The following is a 13,348-nucleotide window of genomic DNA, read 5'->3' as shown; positions in this document are numbered from 1 at the left end:
GAAGTCACATGTACCACTTGTGCCAGCAGGGTGGGATCAGAGGGCAGGAAGATGGGCTTCCAGTGCCCCGGGCCAGTCAGCACAGGATGGAGGCTGGGGAGCCCGAGCAGGACGAGGGGCGGTCACTGCCATGGCCCTGACAGGGGCCCTCTACTGCCCTTGGCTGTGGATTGGGAAGGCCTTCCTACTCAGGGTTGCTGGGCAGAGCTGCTCTCCAGGCGAAGGGGCTGGTTCCACCTACGTGTGGTGCTGGGAGTCAAAGCCAGGGCCGCGGATGCCAAGTCTAGGATGCCCGCTCCTAGACTTCCAGAAGCCAATGCCACTCACCGTGGTGGACAGATGCCATCTGGTCCCAGCCATAATCCCCAGAACCAGGTTTCTGCCGTGTCCACATTCCCAGACTTAAGGCGAAGGCAGAGCGATATGGGCCTGCACTCAGGCCAGGGGACAGGCAGAGGGAGCCCTGGGGTGGCCAGCACTGCGCCTTCTCCTGAGTCCGCTGAGCCAGCAGCCACACAGAGCAATGGAGGCCCTGAGTCTGAGGCCCCACCAGTGTCCACCCAGCACCAGCCAAGGGTCAGCCCATCTTCCAGATAGGGAATTGCCCAGAACTAGGGTGGCATGTCCGAGACACAGTGGGGGCACCTTGGCCTGTTGGCTCATAGGATTCCCCAGCACTGGGTGGCTGCGACAGCCGATGTTCATCTTAAGGCAAAAGGGCTGCTTCTATGGACTTCAGATGCCCATCTGCTATAGTCCTGGAGGTCTCAAGTCCAAAGTCAAGGTGTTGTCAGGACCGTCCTTCCCAAGTCTCCAGGGGAGGACATAGAAGAAAAGAAAAAAAAATTGAAACCAGAGTCCTTGGGGAGGGTTAGGGTTAGGGTTCCAGCTTGGGGGGCTCCAGGCGTCCCTGAGCCCATGGCTGCTTTGCCCCAGATCTGCCTCCGTCTCTCTGCCAGACATGGTGGGGACACCTGTCTAATTCCTGAGGGTCCCACTGCAGCCCTCACTGGCCCGCTCAGACCATCTCTTCAGATAGGGCTCCCCCTGCCCTCCGGCGGCAAGCCTCGCGCTTCAGCGCCTTCCTCTGTCTGACCACTGTGCTGGAGCCCAGAGGCAGAGTGAGGGACAGGATGGCAGCTGTCCCCAGTGGAAGCGTGGCCTTCCTGCTGCCAGGGATGGAGGTCCCCTCCCTGCAGCAAGTGTGCCTGGGCTGTGCCTGGCTGGTGGGGTTCTGAGGCTCCCCCCACCTCCGAGCACAGGAGTGAGCTCAGAGCTGGCCATCTCCAGATCACGGGTTTCCCAGGCCTGGGCCCTGGCAAGCTGTAGCCAGGGCTTTCCTCAACACGAGGGCCAAGCAGATCTCGGGGGACACAGTGGCCATGGGGAACCTCTGTCCTGAGTCAGGGCCACAGGGCTGGCCACGTCCCCGGTGGGAAGAGTTTGACTCTCAGTCCCATTCCCTTATGCACTTGGCCATCAAGGGAACCCTCCCTCCCCGGCATCTGTCAGGGAGGAATCTGAGGGCAGGGGCAGTTCCCTGTCCCCCGGGGTGGGTGGTTCCCATGGCTGCACTGGTGTGACAGGGACTTGGACTCTTTCCCTGAAACCTCTCTCCTGGGTCTCTGCACACGCCCACCCTCCCCCAGTTCTCAGGCCCCACCAGCTCCCAGGGCCACGCGGCCTCTGGTTTGCTGGGCTCTCAGCGCTGCTTGTGCCTCGGCTTCCTCCAGCCCCTCAGGAAGGCGCGCTTTATGGGTGGGGATGGGGACACCCAGGGGAGGGACTTCAGGGGCTGCTACAGGCTGCCAGCCAGGAACTGCCTGGGACGGAGTCACTGCCCCTGGGCGGCCAGAGCAGGAGAGGAGGCAGTGAGGCCCTGCACCTCAGTGTGGTAGGAGCTGCTTTGTGCTGGACCAGGCCTGCACCCAGCTCTGCTGGGTCCACATTGTCCTTTCTGTCCGTTCCCTGAGCTGGCAGCGCAGTCCTTTCCATCCATGGCAGGCTGTGGAAGTCACCTCTGCCTGGCCTGGGCAGTGGGGGACAGGCCAGTGTGACCCAGCCTGGGGCTGCGCCAGGTGTTTCAGACATTGAGCAGCCACTCTGACCTGAACCCTTCTGTGTCACCCAGTTGTGGCGACCTGGAAAGTGTCCAGGCATCGTGGGGTGGGACTGCCATTCTGGGGTCATCTTCTCAGGAGGGTGCGTGTCTCCCATTTCTCCTTGGGGCCAGCACCAGCCTCCCACAGAACCGCTGCCACCCTGCGTGGGTGGCCTTGCCGCCTCTGGCTGCCCTGGAGAGGGCAGGGACCAGCCTCCCTGAGCAGAGCTGTGGCTGAGCAGCACAGTTGGGGCAGGTAGAGCCCTGGCTCTGTACGGTCACCCCCAAACCACATCAGGCCGTGCCAGCCCCAGCCCAGGGACAGCTCGGGGTCCAGACCAGCAGACCTAGTACCACCCCATGGCACCTGTGGAGAGAAGGTAGCCTGTGATTGGTCAAGTGGCCAGTGGAGCTGTGGCCTCCCTCCTGGGCCAGTATCCAGTGTAGACGGAGACTGGCCACACTCCTGGGCTCTGCTGCTTGCTGAGGTCCTTGGACTCCTGTTGCACCCCATGCTCCCTCTGTCCATGGTCAGGCAGGACAGCCAGCCTCCAGGGCCTCAGTGTCAGTTGGGGGCCCACGCCAACAATCTTTGGCAGAGCTTCACCTCCCGGGGGACTTGACCCTGCCCTCCCACTATCTCCCACCCGATGGCAGGTGGGAAGCTGGAGCTGACCAGCTGTGCTCAAGGCTAGGTGGTCTGGGGTACTGTCCTATTGCACCTGGGCAGCTGTCTCCTCCAGGGGAGGTCCTGGTAGGGTGGCCGAGCCACACTGTCCCAGGAACAGAGCCACATGGCTGGTTGGGAGGACCTGGTCCAGCGTGCGCTTGGCCGTCTCAGGCCACCAAGTCGAGCCGAGTCCCAGGAAGTCCTGCCCTGTAGTAGGAACTCTGGACCATCTTGAGTGATGATTGCCCCCTGAGCTGGTGGCCAGAGTGGTGTGCCACATGGGCACTGGGGTCACCAAGGTCTTGGGCTGCAGGTATCTGGCTCTGACTAGGAGACCTCAGCATGTCCCCAGCCCCATGTCTTGTCCTTAGTGGGTAAGAGGCTGCTATTGTCCAGTCTGGAGGGCAGTGGTGGGGACCCGTTGGTAAAACAGGGATCTGAAGTGTCCTGTGTGCTGGCTTGGTCCAGTGCTGCTCACCAGCAGGCAGGCATGTGTCCCTAGTCCCTGGGACTTACTCTGCCATAGCACTGTGGGGGGTGTTACTCAGGCTGGCAGATCCTCACACCCCTGGCACGTGGCCATGCCTTAGTTTCCCCACTGGTAGGACAGATGCCCTCCCTCCCAGCAGAGTGTCTGGGTCCAGGCGCTGGGAATGTGGCTGGGTTCCTCAGAAGTAAGGTACTCCAGAATATTCCACTGGAGAACAGGTGGGTTAGAACCTAGAGGGGCTGTGGGCAGCTCAGCTGAGGCGTTGTTGAAAGTGCCTGTCCTGAATGCCTGTCCCCAGCCCACAGGGTCCAGCCAGCTTGCTGACCATAGTATAACCAGGAGAGCAGGAGGCTGTCCCCCGGGGCTGGGTGAGGTTTTCTCAGGATGCCAGTCCCGGTGGCAGGTGGGTCCGCAGCCTCCCAGCCCAGTTACGGGAGACTCCCAGGTCCAGAGCGCTGTAAGAACAAGGACCCCCAACAGGAGTGCTGTCCACCCTCCAAGGGGCCCCAGCAGTGTCTGCTGTAGGAGGTCCTGTGCTGCGTTTGAAGCACAGGCTTCAGGTGGGTGAATGACAAGTGGACCCTTCGTGGGTCCACCCAGTGTTCTCTCCTGTCATCCTACTGGGGTTCCTTGGCCAATGGGGTGGTCACCCTCATTGAGCCAAGTGGTGACCCTGACCCAAATGGGCAGCCGTGACCAAGTCTGCAGAGCTGCCTGTCCTCTCTCGGAGTGGCCCAGGCTCTGGCCAGGCCATGCCCCTCCATGTCAGGGAGGGGCCCAGCTCTCTTCTGCCGGGGCTCAGCAGGCTGTTCAGGTGGTGGCAGGGAGAGGCCCCCGCGTCCGCTTGTTCCCCTGCCCTACTCCTCCCGGCAGGGCCCTGCCTGGCATCCTTTGACCAGCGTTCCCTCGTGGTCTTTGCCAGGTGGCGTGTCTAATCTGAACCCAGAGTTCTCCTTCCAAGGCACCAACCTGGACGTGGGCAACATCGTGCTGGCCTTGTACAGTGGCCTCTTTGCCTACGGAGGATGGTAGGTTCCAGGACGTCTGGCCGCTTCACGGTCTCACAGCACTCAAGTGTGCAGCTGGGGACAGGCAGGACAGACACTGGAAGCCCTCTCAAGGGCATCCCAACCCCAGGCCGCCCTGAAGGGCCGTGAGAGGACCCCTGAGGCCTCCGTAGCATGTGTCCCTCTCTGTGTCCTCGGAACAGGCACAAGGTAGAGGCTTGAAGCCTCCCCAGCTGGGACCTGCAGCTCTGTGGCCAGCAGGTGGGAAGGTGCTAGAGGGAGGTGAGTGGGCAGGGATGCGAGAGAGCAGGAGCAGGTGGGAGTGACCGCCCTGGTGCGCCCAGGCCCCACTGGGCAGACGCAGTGCGATCCCACCTGGAACCCAGGCCCTGGCCTTCCCTGCTCACTGGGGTTGGCTCTGATGGGTGGAGTGAGGGGGGCGTGCAGGGGTTATGGGGGCTCCCTGCTGAGTTTGTATCTTTTTCCTAATGGTTGTGGGGTGACATAATGAAACCTTATTTCTAGGAATTACCTGAACTTTGTCACAGAGGAGATGATCAACCCCTACAGGTACGTGGAGGGGTGAAGGAGACATCACAGGGACAAGTCACAGGGACAAGCTGGTTCCATCCAAAACCCTTTGGTGGGCTCGGCTCGGCCTCTGGGGAGCTGTGCCAGGTGCTCACAATTAGGGTGATGGGCGGGGCTGGCTTCTGGGCCCCTGTCCACCTGTGTGAACTGGAATAAGCCGTGCCCTGGGAGTGGACCACATGTGCCCCTGGGACACCTGTCCTGCATTAGATGCCCTTGGCAGCCCCAGGTACACAAAGGGTGGCCCTCTGTCCTCTGGACCACTCCAGCGTGTGTATGAAGGTCCCCCGCCCCCGGAGGTGGCTCTCAGCCCTGGCCCCCAGGGTGTCCTGGGTGGGGACTGGTCAGGGCTGTGGGCCTTCAGACAGGACCCCATCAGGGGCAACGAGGCAGGCAGATGGAGCCACCAGCCAGGTGGCCCGGCTCCCCAGGCCCAGGCAGCTGGCCCCTGCCCGAGAAGCCAGCTGAGACGTGGGGACACGCAGGGCTGTGCTCCAACAACCAGCCCCTCCCTGTTGTAGGAACCTGCCCCTGGCCATCATCATCTCCCTCCCCATCGTCACCCTGGTGTACGTGCTGACGAACCTGGCCTACTTCACCACGCTGACCACTGAGCAGATGCTGACATCCGAGGCTGTGGCCGTAGTAAGACAGCTGCCCGCCTCCCCGGGGTCCAAGAGCCCGAGACCAGGCTGTCCCTGCATGTCAGCCTCTCGCCTACCTGGAAGGGCCGTGCGGCTGTCCTCAGTCTCCTTGGAAGGTGTCACAGGAGGGCTCCCCCGCTGGCCGGGGCGTGGCGTCCTCCTCAACCTTGGCTGCGATGAAACCACAGACGCCAGGCGGCCTCCACCATGATCAGCGTGTCTGCGGTTGGTCAGGTGGACAGACTGCCCCTGGGCTGTGTCCTTGGCCTCTGGCTCCTGCCCCTTGCCCTCCCATGCGGGAGGAGCAGGGTGTCCTTGCTGTGGCTGAGTCTCACTTGGTTCAGATCCCGCGCTTGCAGAGACCCACTCACCAGGCCCTGTGAGAGTCCCCAAGTGAGGCAGGCAGATCCTCGTCCCCAGACCCGCACCTGCTCTTGGTCAGGCGAGAGGCCAGCTGGGCAGGGCCAGGCAACCCAGGGAGGCCCACCAGAGGGCCTGCCATCAGGAGCAGCCAGAGTGCCACCTTGTGAGCAGGACAGGGACAGCCAGGGAAGGGCCACTGTCCTTAGCTGTCCCCACAGTCCAGAACTGATCCCAGAGATGGCTGTGTGTGCACAAGCCAGAATTAGGCCAAGTGGGTCCTGGGTCGGCCCTGGTGAGGTCCCAGGGCTCACGTCCTTGTGTCCCTGCAGGACTTTGGGAACTACCACCTGGGAGTCATGTCCTGGATCATCCCCGTCTTTGTGGGCCTGTCCTGCTTCGGTTCTGTCAACGGGTCCCTGTTCACATCCTCCAGGCGAGTGCCCGCCTGGGGTCGAGGGAGTCGCCCGGCTGCCAGCCTCATCTGCTTTGCAGCCTGTGCTTGGAGTCCTGTTTGGTGTGTAGAGGTCAGGTGACAGGGAGGCCGGAAGTGTGACCTTTGCCTTCGCCCTCCCTGGAGCTGGTGGACTGCTGGGTCCTGCAGGCCCCTTCCTGGACTGCAGGAGTAACACCAGGAGGGCTGGAGGGAGGCCACCAGGGCTCCTGCCCCTGCTCCTGGGACCCAACTTGCTGGGTGCGGTCCACCCTTCAGCCGTCTGTAGGCACCTCCATCCACGGGTGGGGTCGTGGGCCTGACTGCTCACTGCTTTGTCCACAGGCTGTTCTTCGTGGGGTCCAGGGAAGGCCACCTGCCCTCGATCCTGTCCATGATCCACCCACAGCTCCTGACACCCATGCCGTCCCTTGTGTTCACGGTAAGCCTGCCACACAGCCCTGCACCCTCCGCCCCGCCACCTGTGTTGTCCAGGTGTACACAGTGGCGCTCTGGGCTCTGGAGCAGCCAGAGCGCCACCTTGTGAGCAGGACTGGGACAGCCAGGGAAGGGCCACTGTCCCTGAGCCACGGATCATGACTGGGATGCTGCAGGGGCTGGGAGCTCTAGTCAGCCAGGCCCCGGGCACCGAGAAGGCACTTTAACTCTGCAGCACGTGCTGGTGTAGACAGTCCCACTGCCGAGGCTGTCCGGGCACCTCTGGGGCTTGGGCATGCATCCACCGTGCACTTTTCTCTCTCCTTCTCTGAGCCTGTTTGTTAGTTCTCTGCTTCTGTGTGACAGCCACCCAACCCGGGGCCCAGAGCACAAAGCCTTTACCTTCCCACATCCTGCAGCGCCAGCGGGGGCTGCCCACCTTGGTCTCAGAGCTTGATGACTGCAATTGGCATGCTGCCCTCCAAGGGCATGGCAGGGGCTGTGGACAGGAGGCCAAAGGTTGTGGGCACACGGGCTTCTCCACAGGGAGCTTGGGCACCCTCGCGATGGGACGCTGGCTCCCGCTGCACATGTGATCCAGAGAGCAAGACGGCCGTGTGCTTTGTGGCCTAGCCCCGGCCGGGTCTGCTGTCCTTGCTGCCTGGGCCTGGTTGTTAAAGTGAGTCCGTAAGTGCCATTCCTCGGGGAGCAGGGTTAGGCTCCACCTCTTAAAGAGAGAAGTATCACAGAAGTTCTGGACATGCTTAAAGGGCCAGCTTGACCTTGGTTTTGAAACGGCCATCTGTGTAGCGTGGGGACTCTGTACTTACTATGATCCCCAGTTGGTGGGTGCATAGTTTAGTTCCAGGTTGCTGCTTTGATGCAAGGTGTGCAAGAAGCGTTGGGTCCAGGCATCTGTGCTTGCTCTGTGGGCAGCACCTCCACTGTCCTGGAAGCCCATCGCTCTCCTGGCCTCTCTGCACCTCACACGACCCCAATGTGCTGGAAGCTGAGGCTGGTCACGATCCTCCCTGGATCGGGCATGGCCCTGCCCAGGGCTCAGCCAGCCCCTTTCTCCTGGCAGTGCGTCATGACCCTGCTGTACGCCTTCTCCAAAGACATCTTCTCTGTCATCAACTTCTTCAGCTTCTTCAACTGGCTCTGCGTGGCCCTGGCCATCATCGGTATGGTCTGGCTCCGCTTCAAGAAGCCTGAGCTGGAGCGGCCCATCAAGGTGAGTACTGGTGGTGGGTCCAGCCAGCGCCGCAGGCAGAGAGCAGGCAGAGAGCAGGCTGGAGTGTCCCGAGGAGCCTGAGGCAGGAGTGGGACCCGCGCGGCCTCCCAGTCTCCACCTCCCCCCAGCAAAAGGGCATTGCTGCCCTCTGGAGGGCTCTGGGAACTGCAGTCAGCTTCGTGAGCATGAGCGGTGGAGGGGGCACGGCAACTGGGAGTCCTGGGAGCAACAGGTGGCCACTGGCAGCAGCTCCTGTCACTCGGCCAGCTCCCTTTGGTACTAGGTCATTATAACTGGCTCCTACCACAGGCTTTGACCTGTCCCCACCCCACCCCAGCTGTCTTTAGAGAGGGGAAGAGCCTGGCTCTCTGGAGGGAGCCCCGTGACTTAGTGCCCAGGACGCCCTGGTCTCCCCTTGCCCTGAGCCTGGGAGCTCAGGTAGCCAGTGTAGCACCTTTTAACATATGGTTAATGTTCCACCTGACGAGGGCCCATAGGAAGGCTGGCCCACAGGAAGGCTATCGGAGGAGTGGCCAGCTAGACACCCCACCCTTCACAGGGACCAGCCCAACAGCTGGGGCAGGTGTCCACAGGAGGGCTTTGTGCAGGCACCAGGTCCTGCGGGCACGCTTTCCCAGGGGACTGGGCACTGTCGTGGAGTCGGTTCCCTTGAGCCTGGCCGCCTGTGGGTGCAGGACAGCAGAGCTCTCAGAACAGGCCTGTCGGCACCGCCCACAGACAGACCGGGAGAAGCTGGCTCTGCTGCCCAGGCCTCTGCGGCCCCCGCCTTCCCTGTGCCCCGGCTTCTGCCCCAGCCTGTCTGCAGGCCGCGGGTTTGGGGCAGGAGTGCCTGGTCCACCCACAAAGGGCCCTCTGAGCAGGCAGGACTCTGCTTGCTGGTGGGTGGCCAGGCCTTCCCAGAGGCTCCGCGTCTGTGATGTGGGAACCAGCAGCCCCCCTCCACCCCCGGAGCCCGGCTGCTTGTTTTCATTCCTCTGCTGACTTGGGGCCATTCCATGCCTGGTGCCTGTGCCAGGGCCGGGGTGAAGTGCTACGGACGTGGGCTCAGTTCGTGCCCCGGGGCCGACCCTGCGGAAGGTGCAAGTCAGCGCCTGCCCTGTCAGCACAGGCACTGGCCGGGGCTGTGGGTGGGGCGGGCGCAGATCCCAGGGAGGCTCCAGGGTGGCACGCCGCTGGCCACAGGACATGGGCTGGAGCTCTCCGTGGGCTGGTGGAGGTCACTCGGCGGGGTGTGGTGGTCGGGAGGAGCCCAGGCCCGGATGCTGACGCCCTGCTTTGTGCTGTCCCCAGGTGAACCTGGCCATGCCGGTCTTCTTCATCCTGGCCTGCCTGTTCCTCATCGCCGTGTCCTTCTGGAAGACACCTGTGGAATGTGGCATTGGCTTCGCCATCATCCTCAGTGGGCTGCCTGTCTACTTCCTCGGGGTCTGGTGGCAGAAGAAGCCCAAGTGGCTCCTCCAGGGCATCTGTGAGTGTCCAGGCTACTGGCCGAGATGGGCTGGCATCAGCCAGGCCTTTGGCCACTGCAGGGTGTCAGTGGTGAGGACACCCACCTACTCCCAGCTCAAGAGCTGGGCAGCAGCTCATCTCAGAAAGAGGGGTTCCCAAGAACCAGGCTGCTGTTGCCAGAGAAGTGCCCACTGTCACTCACCAGCCTTGACACACTGCCTGACCTTCCTGGGCAGAGCAGGAGAAGGCGCCAGGCCCGGGGTGGTCCACATCAGAGTGGGCCCTGTCCTCACCCGTGTGGAAGGCCAGGCTTGAGAGAGTCCGCACCGGCGGGCCTTGCCAGCTAAGATTCTAGGGTGGCCCCTGTGAAGGCGAGGAGACCCACACCAAGGGCTGAGCCACCCATCATTTGAGCAGGACTCTCCTCCAGCCTGGGTCCCTGTGGAATCTCACGCAGGGTCACACCCAGAGCAGACTTAAGACAGAAACCTTGTTCTGAAACCACCCGTCTCCCTCCCCAGGCAGGCTCTGCGTAGAAAGTGCCAGGGTGGCCCTGGAAGTGGCTGGGGGGGGGGGGGGCGCGCTGGCCAGGCAGCACCACAAAGAAAAAGGAGAGAGAGTGCCAGGCAGTTCCTGGGGCCCTTCGCAGGCAGCCTGTTCTCAGGGCACAGTGGTGACATGGGCAGTGTGGGCCGGGCACACGCACAGTGGCAAGGCCACCAGGTTGCTGTGCAGTCACAGGGCTCTGGGGTGGGCAGCTGCACCTGCTCCCACACTCCTCGCCTGCTGGCCCGGGCAGTCTGGCATGACGGAGAGTTGCAGAATGTGCTGCTGGCCAGGAGGCCCTGGGGAGGCGCCAGTGCTGACCACACGGTCTGGAGGGCCACACAAAACTTGGAGTTCCTGTCCTCCTGCAGCTTGGCACGGTGTGGGGACAGGTCAGGTGGGAGCTGGGCTTGTGGGTCCTCGTCTCCACAAGAAGGACGCCTGGCCCAGCCCGAGGCCTGGCCGCGCTCACTCTGTGTCCTCTCCCGCAGTCTCCACGACCGTCCTTTGCCAGAAGCTCATGCAGGTGGTCCCGCAGGAGACCTAGCTGGCGGCAGACGCTGCTGGCAGGGAGCACGCGAAGGCCACGCGCAGACAACTCGCCCTCAGAAAAGCAGCTCCCGGTCTCCCTCGTCCCCTCACCGTCCCTGCCCAGGGCGGCACCCACAGCAGCTGTGAACACTCTGGTACGAATGGTGTCCTGGAAGATGGATGTCCCTGGTGGCTCCCGGGCACAGTGCCAGCAGTGAGCTGGGGCAGGCCTGGTGGCCCCCCCCATGGGACCCACCGCCTTCTCCCTTCCCTATTCATCTGCATTCAACTTAAATTTGGGGTCAGGTCAGTGCCACCAACTGATTGCTGTTTAGAGAGGTCAGGAGGAGGTGGGAGACATCTCGACAGTGCCTTGTGCCTCCAAGGGACCCGATGCTGTGGCTGCACAGAGCACTGAGGACCTGCACTGGCGTGGCAGTGCCTGTCTGCGGGCGCACCTCCAGCTGCTCCAGCCCTATTCCCTCCAGCGCCGGTGTAGGGCTGAGAGAGAAGAGCCCTGGCTGTGTCTTTGCCTTAAAGTCTCGAAATGGCTCCTGCCCTGCGAACCCTGGAGAACGAACCTTCAGCAGCAAGAGCCAGCCCTGCCTGTCCCTGGGGTTGACCATGGGGCTGTGTGCATCTAGGGACAGCCAGGAAGGCAGGCAAGGCACGGCTGGGGACCCTGGCCTCTGCCTCCCACTGACCACAGCAGCCCTTCAGCCCTTGGGCTCGCTTCCCCCGTGGCCAGGGTTTCGACTTCCCCTCACGTGCCCCATCCCACTCTCAGAAGACAGCAAAGCCTTCCTGGGCTCTCCTCTCTCTGCCTCCGGTGGGCTTTGTCTTTGTTGTGCCCTGGGGCACTTGAGGCCTGGCCAGCACATCTGGCCACACTGTTCTTGCTGAGCTGTCAGGAAGTCCCTGCAAGTCACCCGCAGAGAGCGGTTCCTCTCTTCAGGTCAGACTGAAGGGACTCTGAGGCCTGAGAAGAGCTCAGCAGGCTCCTGTCTTGCAGTGGGAGCTCAACCTCAGCTTCAGACCACTGACCCCCCCCCCCCCAGGAGGAGGGCAGTGCCAGCCACTTGGCAGGGTGCAGCGTGTTCCTGGGGTGCGGTATGGCCAGGTCGGTATGGCTAGGTCGTGGGACCCCCACCTGCGAGGCAGGTCAGAGGGGTCCGTCTGGTTCTGGGGCCTGTGTCCACGGTGCTGACTCTGACTTGCCGGCTAGTGTCCAGGAGCATAGTAGGACCATGGCCCATCTGGGAAGTCTCTGCTGTCCAGCCAGGCATGGCCGACAGTCCGCAGGGCCTGGGATAGCAGACCCTGGCCTGACAGCCTCTGTTTGTCCCCTAACACTTACTAACGTGGAGGTATGGTTGGCATTGTATAGCAATGACTCTTATAACTTAAAACAAACTCACATTGCCCAAAACGGTTTTTGTATCTCTTCTGCTACTTGGCAGTTTATTTTACCTTTGCCAGTAACCAGTGTCTTCCCACTGGCATTTGTCTTCAAGTTGTATAAGCTGAGTCTTTGGTAACACTTTGCTGTCACAGTCAACGTATCTTAAGGCTCACCCATCTTAAGAGGTACCTTGCCACTGAAAAGTTGAACACGCAGGTGTCCTGATGTAAATGCCAGCATGTTGTACTTCGTACCCCCAATCCCCCGAACAACCACAGCATGCCAAGATGGAGGATCCTACCTTGGTGAGACCTACAGCTCCAGGAGCAAAACCTCTTCCCTGTTTGTGCTTGAAGGGAAGAAGGAGCCCTCAATGTTGGCAGCTGGCTTCCGAGCATGGAGCAGGGAGGCCCGGCAGTTGAGAAGCCAGATACTGCAGGAGCTGGAATAGTGTGTGGACCTTCTAAGAATCCCTGCAGTATAGGCCCTGCGTCAGGGGGAAGGCCTCCAGCAAATTTCACAGGTTGCTTCTCTGGGAGCTCAGCTGTGTGTCTGAAGGTTGTGGGTGCATTTGATCAGTACTGTGAAGTGAACCTTCTCAAAGTCACAAGGAGAAAGAGAAAAAGGAAAGACCAATCTAAGATAAGTGTTAAGAAACGGATGCATAGTGCTAGTCTGACTTACTCCTCTATTGAGGTTTGGGGTTGAGAGAACAGGAAGTTGTTATGACCAAGGAAGTAGAGCTGTGAATGGATGGGGTCTTTGTATTTTCAGGAGAGTAGAATTGTCTGGTGACTGGTCTTTGGCTAACACCATGCACCCCATTTCCCAGGAACAGGCCTTATAATAATGACCCCGGTAGGTGATCACTGTGTGTGAGTGTTGCATATCGTGCATCAACTGTGCTGCTGATGACATTGACATTCTGCTCATGGGCCATTGTCTGTCTGTCCCTGTTTTGGCAGCTGTGTTTGGAGATTTGGAAGTTCCTGCACTCTGTTTGCTGGTTAAGACATGATGTTTTTGGTCCTGGTGCATCAGTAGCTGATCAGAGCAGACTGTGTACTTGTATTTATGTTGGAGAACCAGTCTTTGTCCATGGACTTGAGGTTACTTGAGGAAAGAAGCTGTGATGTACTGCAGAATTGGACCAGAAGCAAAGATGACAAAAATGGATATTGAATTGTACTTAGGACAGACATGTCAAAACCCAAGAATCTACCAAAAGATATGAAAACCATGACTGAAGTGAAGAAAGTGAGGAGTTCTGGGATTCTTCTCAGTACCAGCAGCCCTCCACTCACTGCACTCTGTGCTGCCCTCCGGGGACTTATGAATGAGCTGTCTCCATAGCCTCAGTTGATACATGTGCAGTGTACCTCTCCTCTGGCACTTAACTCATCTGATGTTTCTTAGGGCATAGACTTTTGT

General features: G+C 60.9%; 1 protein-coding gene and 1 long non-coding RNA gene across 5 annotated transcripts; one reads left to right on the top strand and one right to left on the bottom strand.

Moving 5' to 3' along the window:
* Positions 1 to 678: 678 nt before the first annotated feature.
* Positions 679 to 5,719, bottom strand: LOC308631709. Of its 4 annotated transcripts, none has more exons than XR_014018310.1 (4): positions 5,581 to 5,719; positions 4,801 to 5,006; positions 4,231 to 4,343; positions 679 to 811 (listed from the first exon to the last, which is right to left on the bottom strand). It is a non-coding gene; the product is annotated as an uncharacterized lncRNA (long non-coding RNA). The 4 variants fall into 4 exon arrangements; XR_014018311.1 differs by lacking the exon at positions 679 to 811 and adding an exon at positions 2,088 to 2,468; XR_014018312.1 differs by lacking the exon at positions 679 to 811 and having other exon boundaries at positions 4,157 to 4,343.
* On the top strand, positions 3,227 to 11,857 carry LOC308631708 (large neutral amino acids transporter small subunit 1-like). Its single transcript, XM_081263158.1, has 8 exons — positions 3,227 to 4,289; positions 4,794 to 4,838; positions 5,381 to 5,504; positions 6,196 to 6,299; positions 6,642 to 6,738; positions 7,819 to 7,968; positions 9,280 to 9,457; positions 10,476 to 11,857. Exons 1-8 carry the CDS (start codon positions 4,024 to 4,026, stop codon positions 10,529 to 10,531), a joined length of 1,020 nt encoding a protein of 339 aa, XP_081119284.1. The 5' UTR covers positions 3,227 to 4,023; the 3' UTR covers positions 10,532 to 11,857.
* Positions 11,858 to 13,348: the final 1,491 nt, after the last annotated feature.

The sequence above is a fragment of the Spermophilus citellus genome (assembly GCF_964194105.1).
Source record: "Spermophilus citellus genome assembly, chromosome: 12".
In the NCBI taxonomy this organism is placed as follows: Eukaryota; Metazoa; Chordata; class Mammalia; order Rodentia; family Sciuridae; genus Spermophilus; species Spermophilus citellus.
This window is presented reverse-complemented; position numbering and strand designations above follow the sequence as displayed.

What these genes read in the sequence shown, in the direction of transcription:
- LOC308631708 (XM_081263158.1), top strand. Translation starts at nt 4,024, where the DNA reads ATGTCAGGGAGGGGCCCAGCTCTCTTCTGCCGGGGCTCAGCAGGCTGT. An exon ending in CTCTTTGCCTACGGAGGATG is followed by an intron (nt 4,290 to 4,793) that starts GTAGGTTCCAGG and finishes CCTTATTTCTAG; the next exon opens with GAATTACCTGAACTTTGTCA. An exon ending in GAGATGATCAACCCCTACAG is followed by an intron (nt 4,839 to 5,380) that starts GTACGTGGAGGG and finishes TCCCTGTTGTAG; the next exon opens with GAACCTGCCCCTGGCCATCA.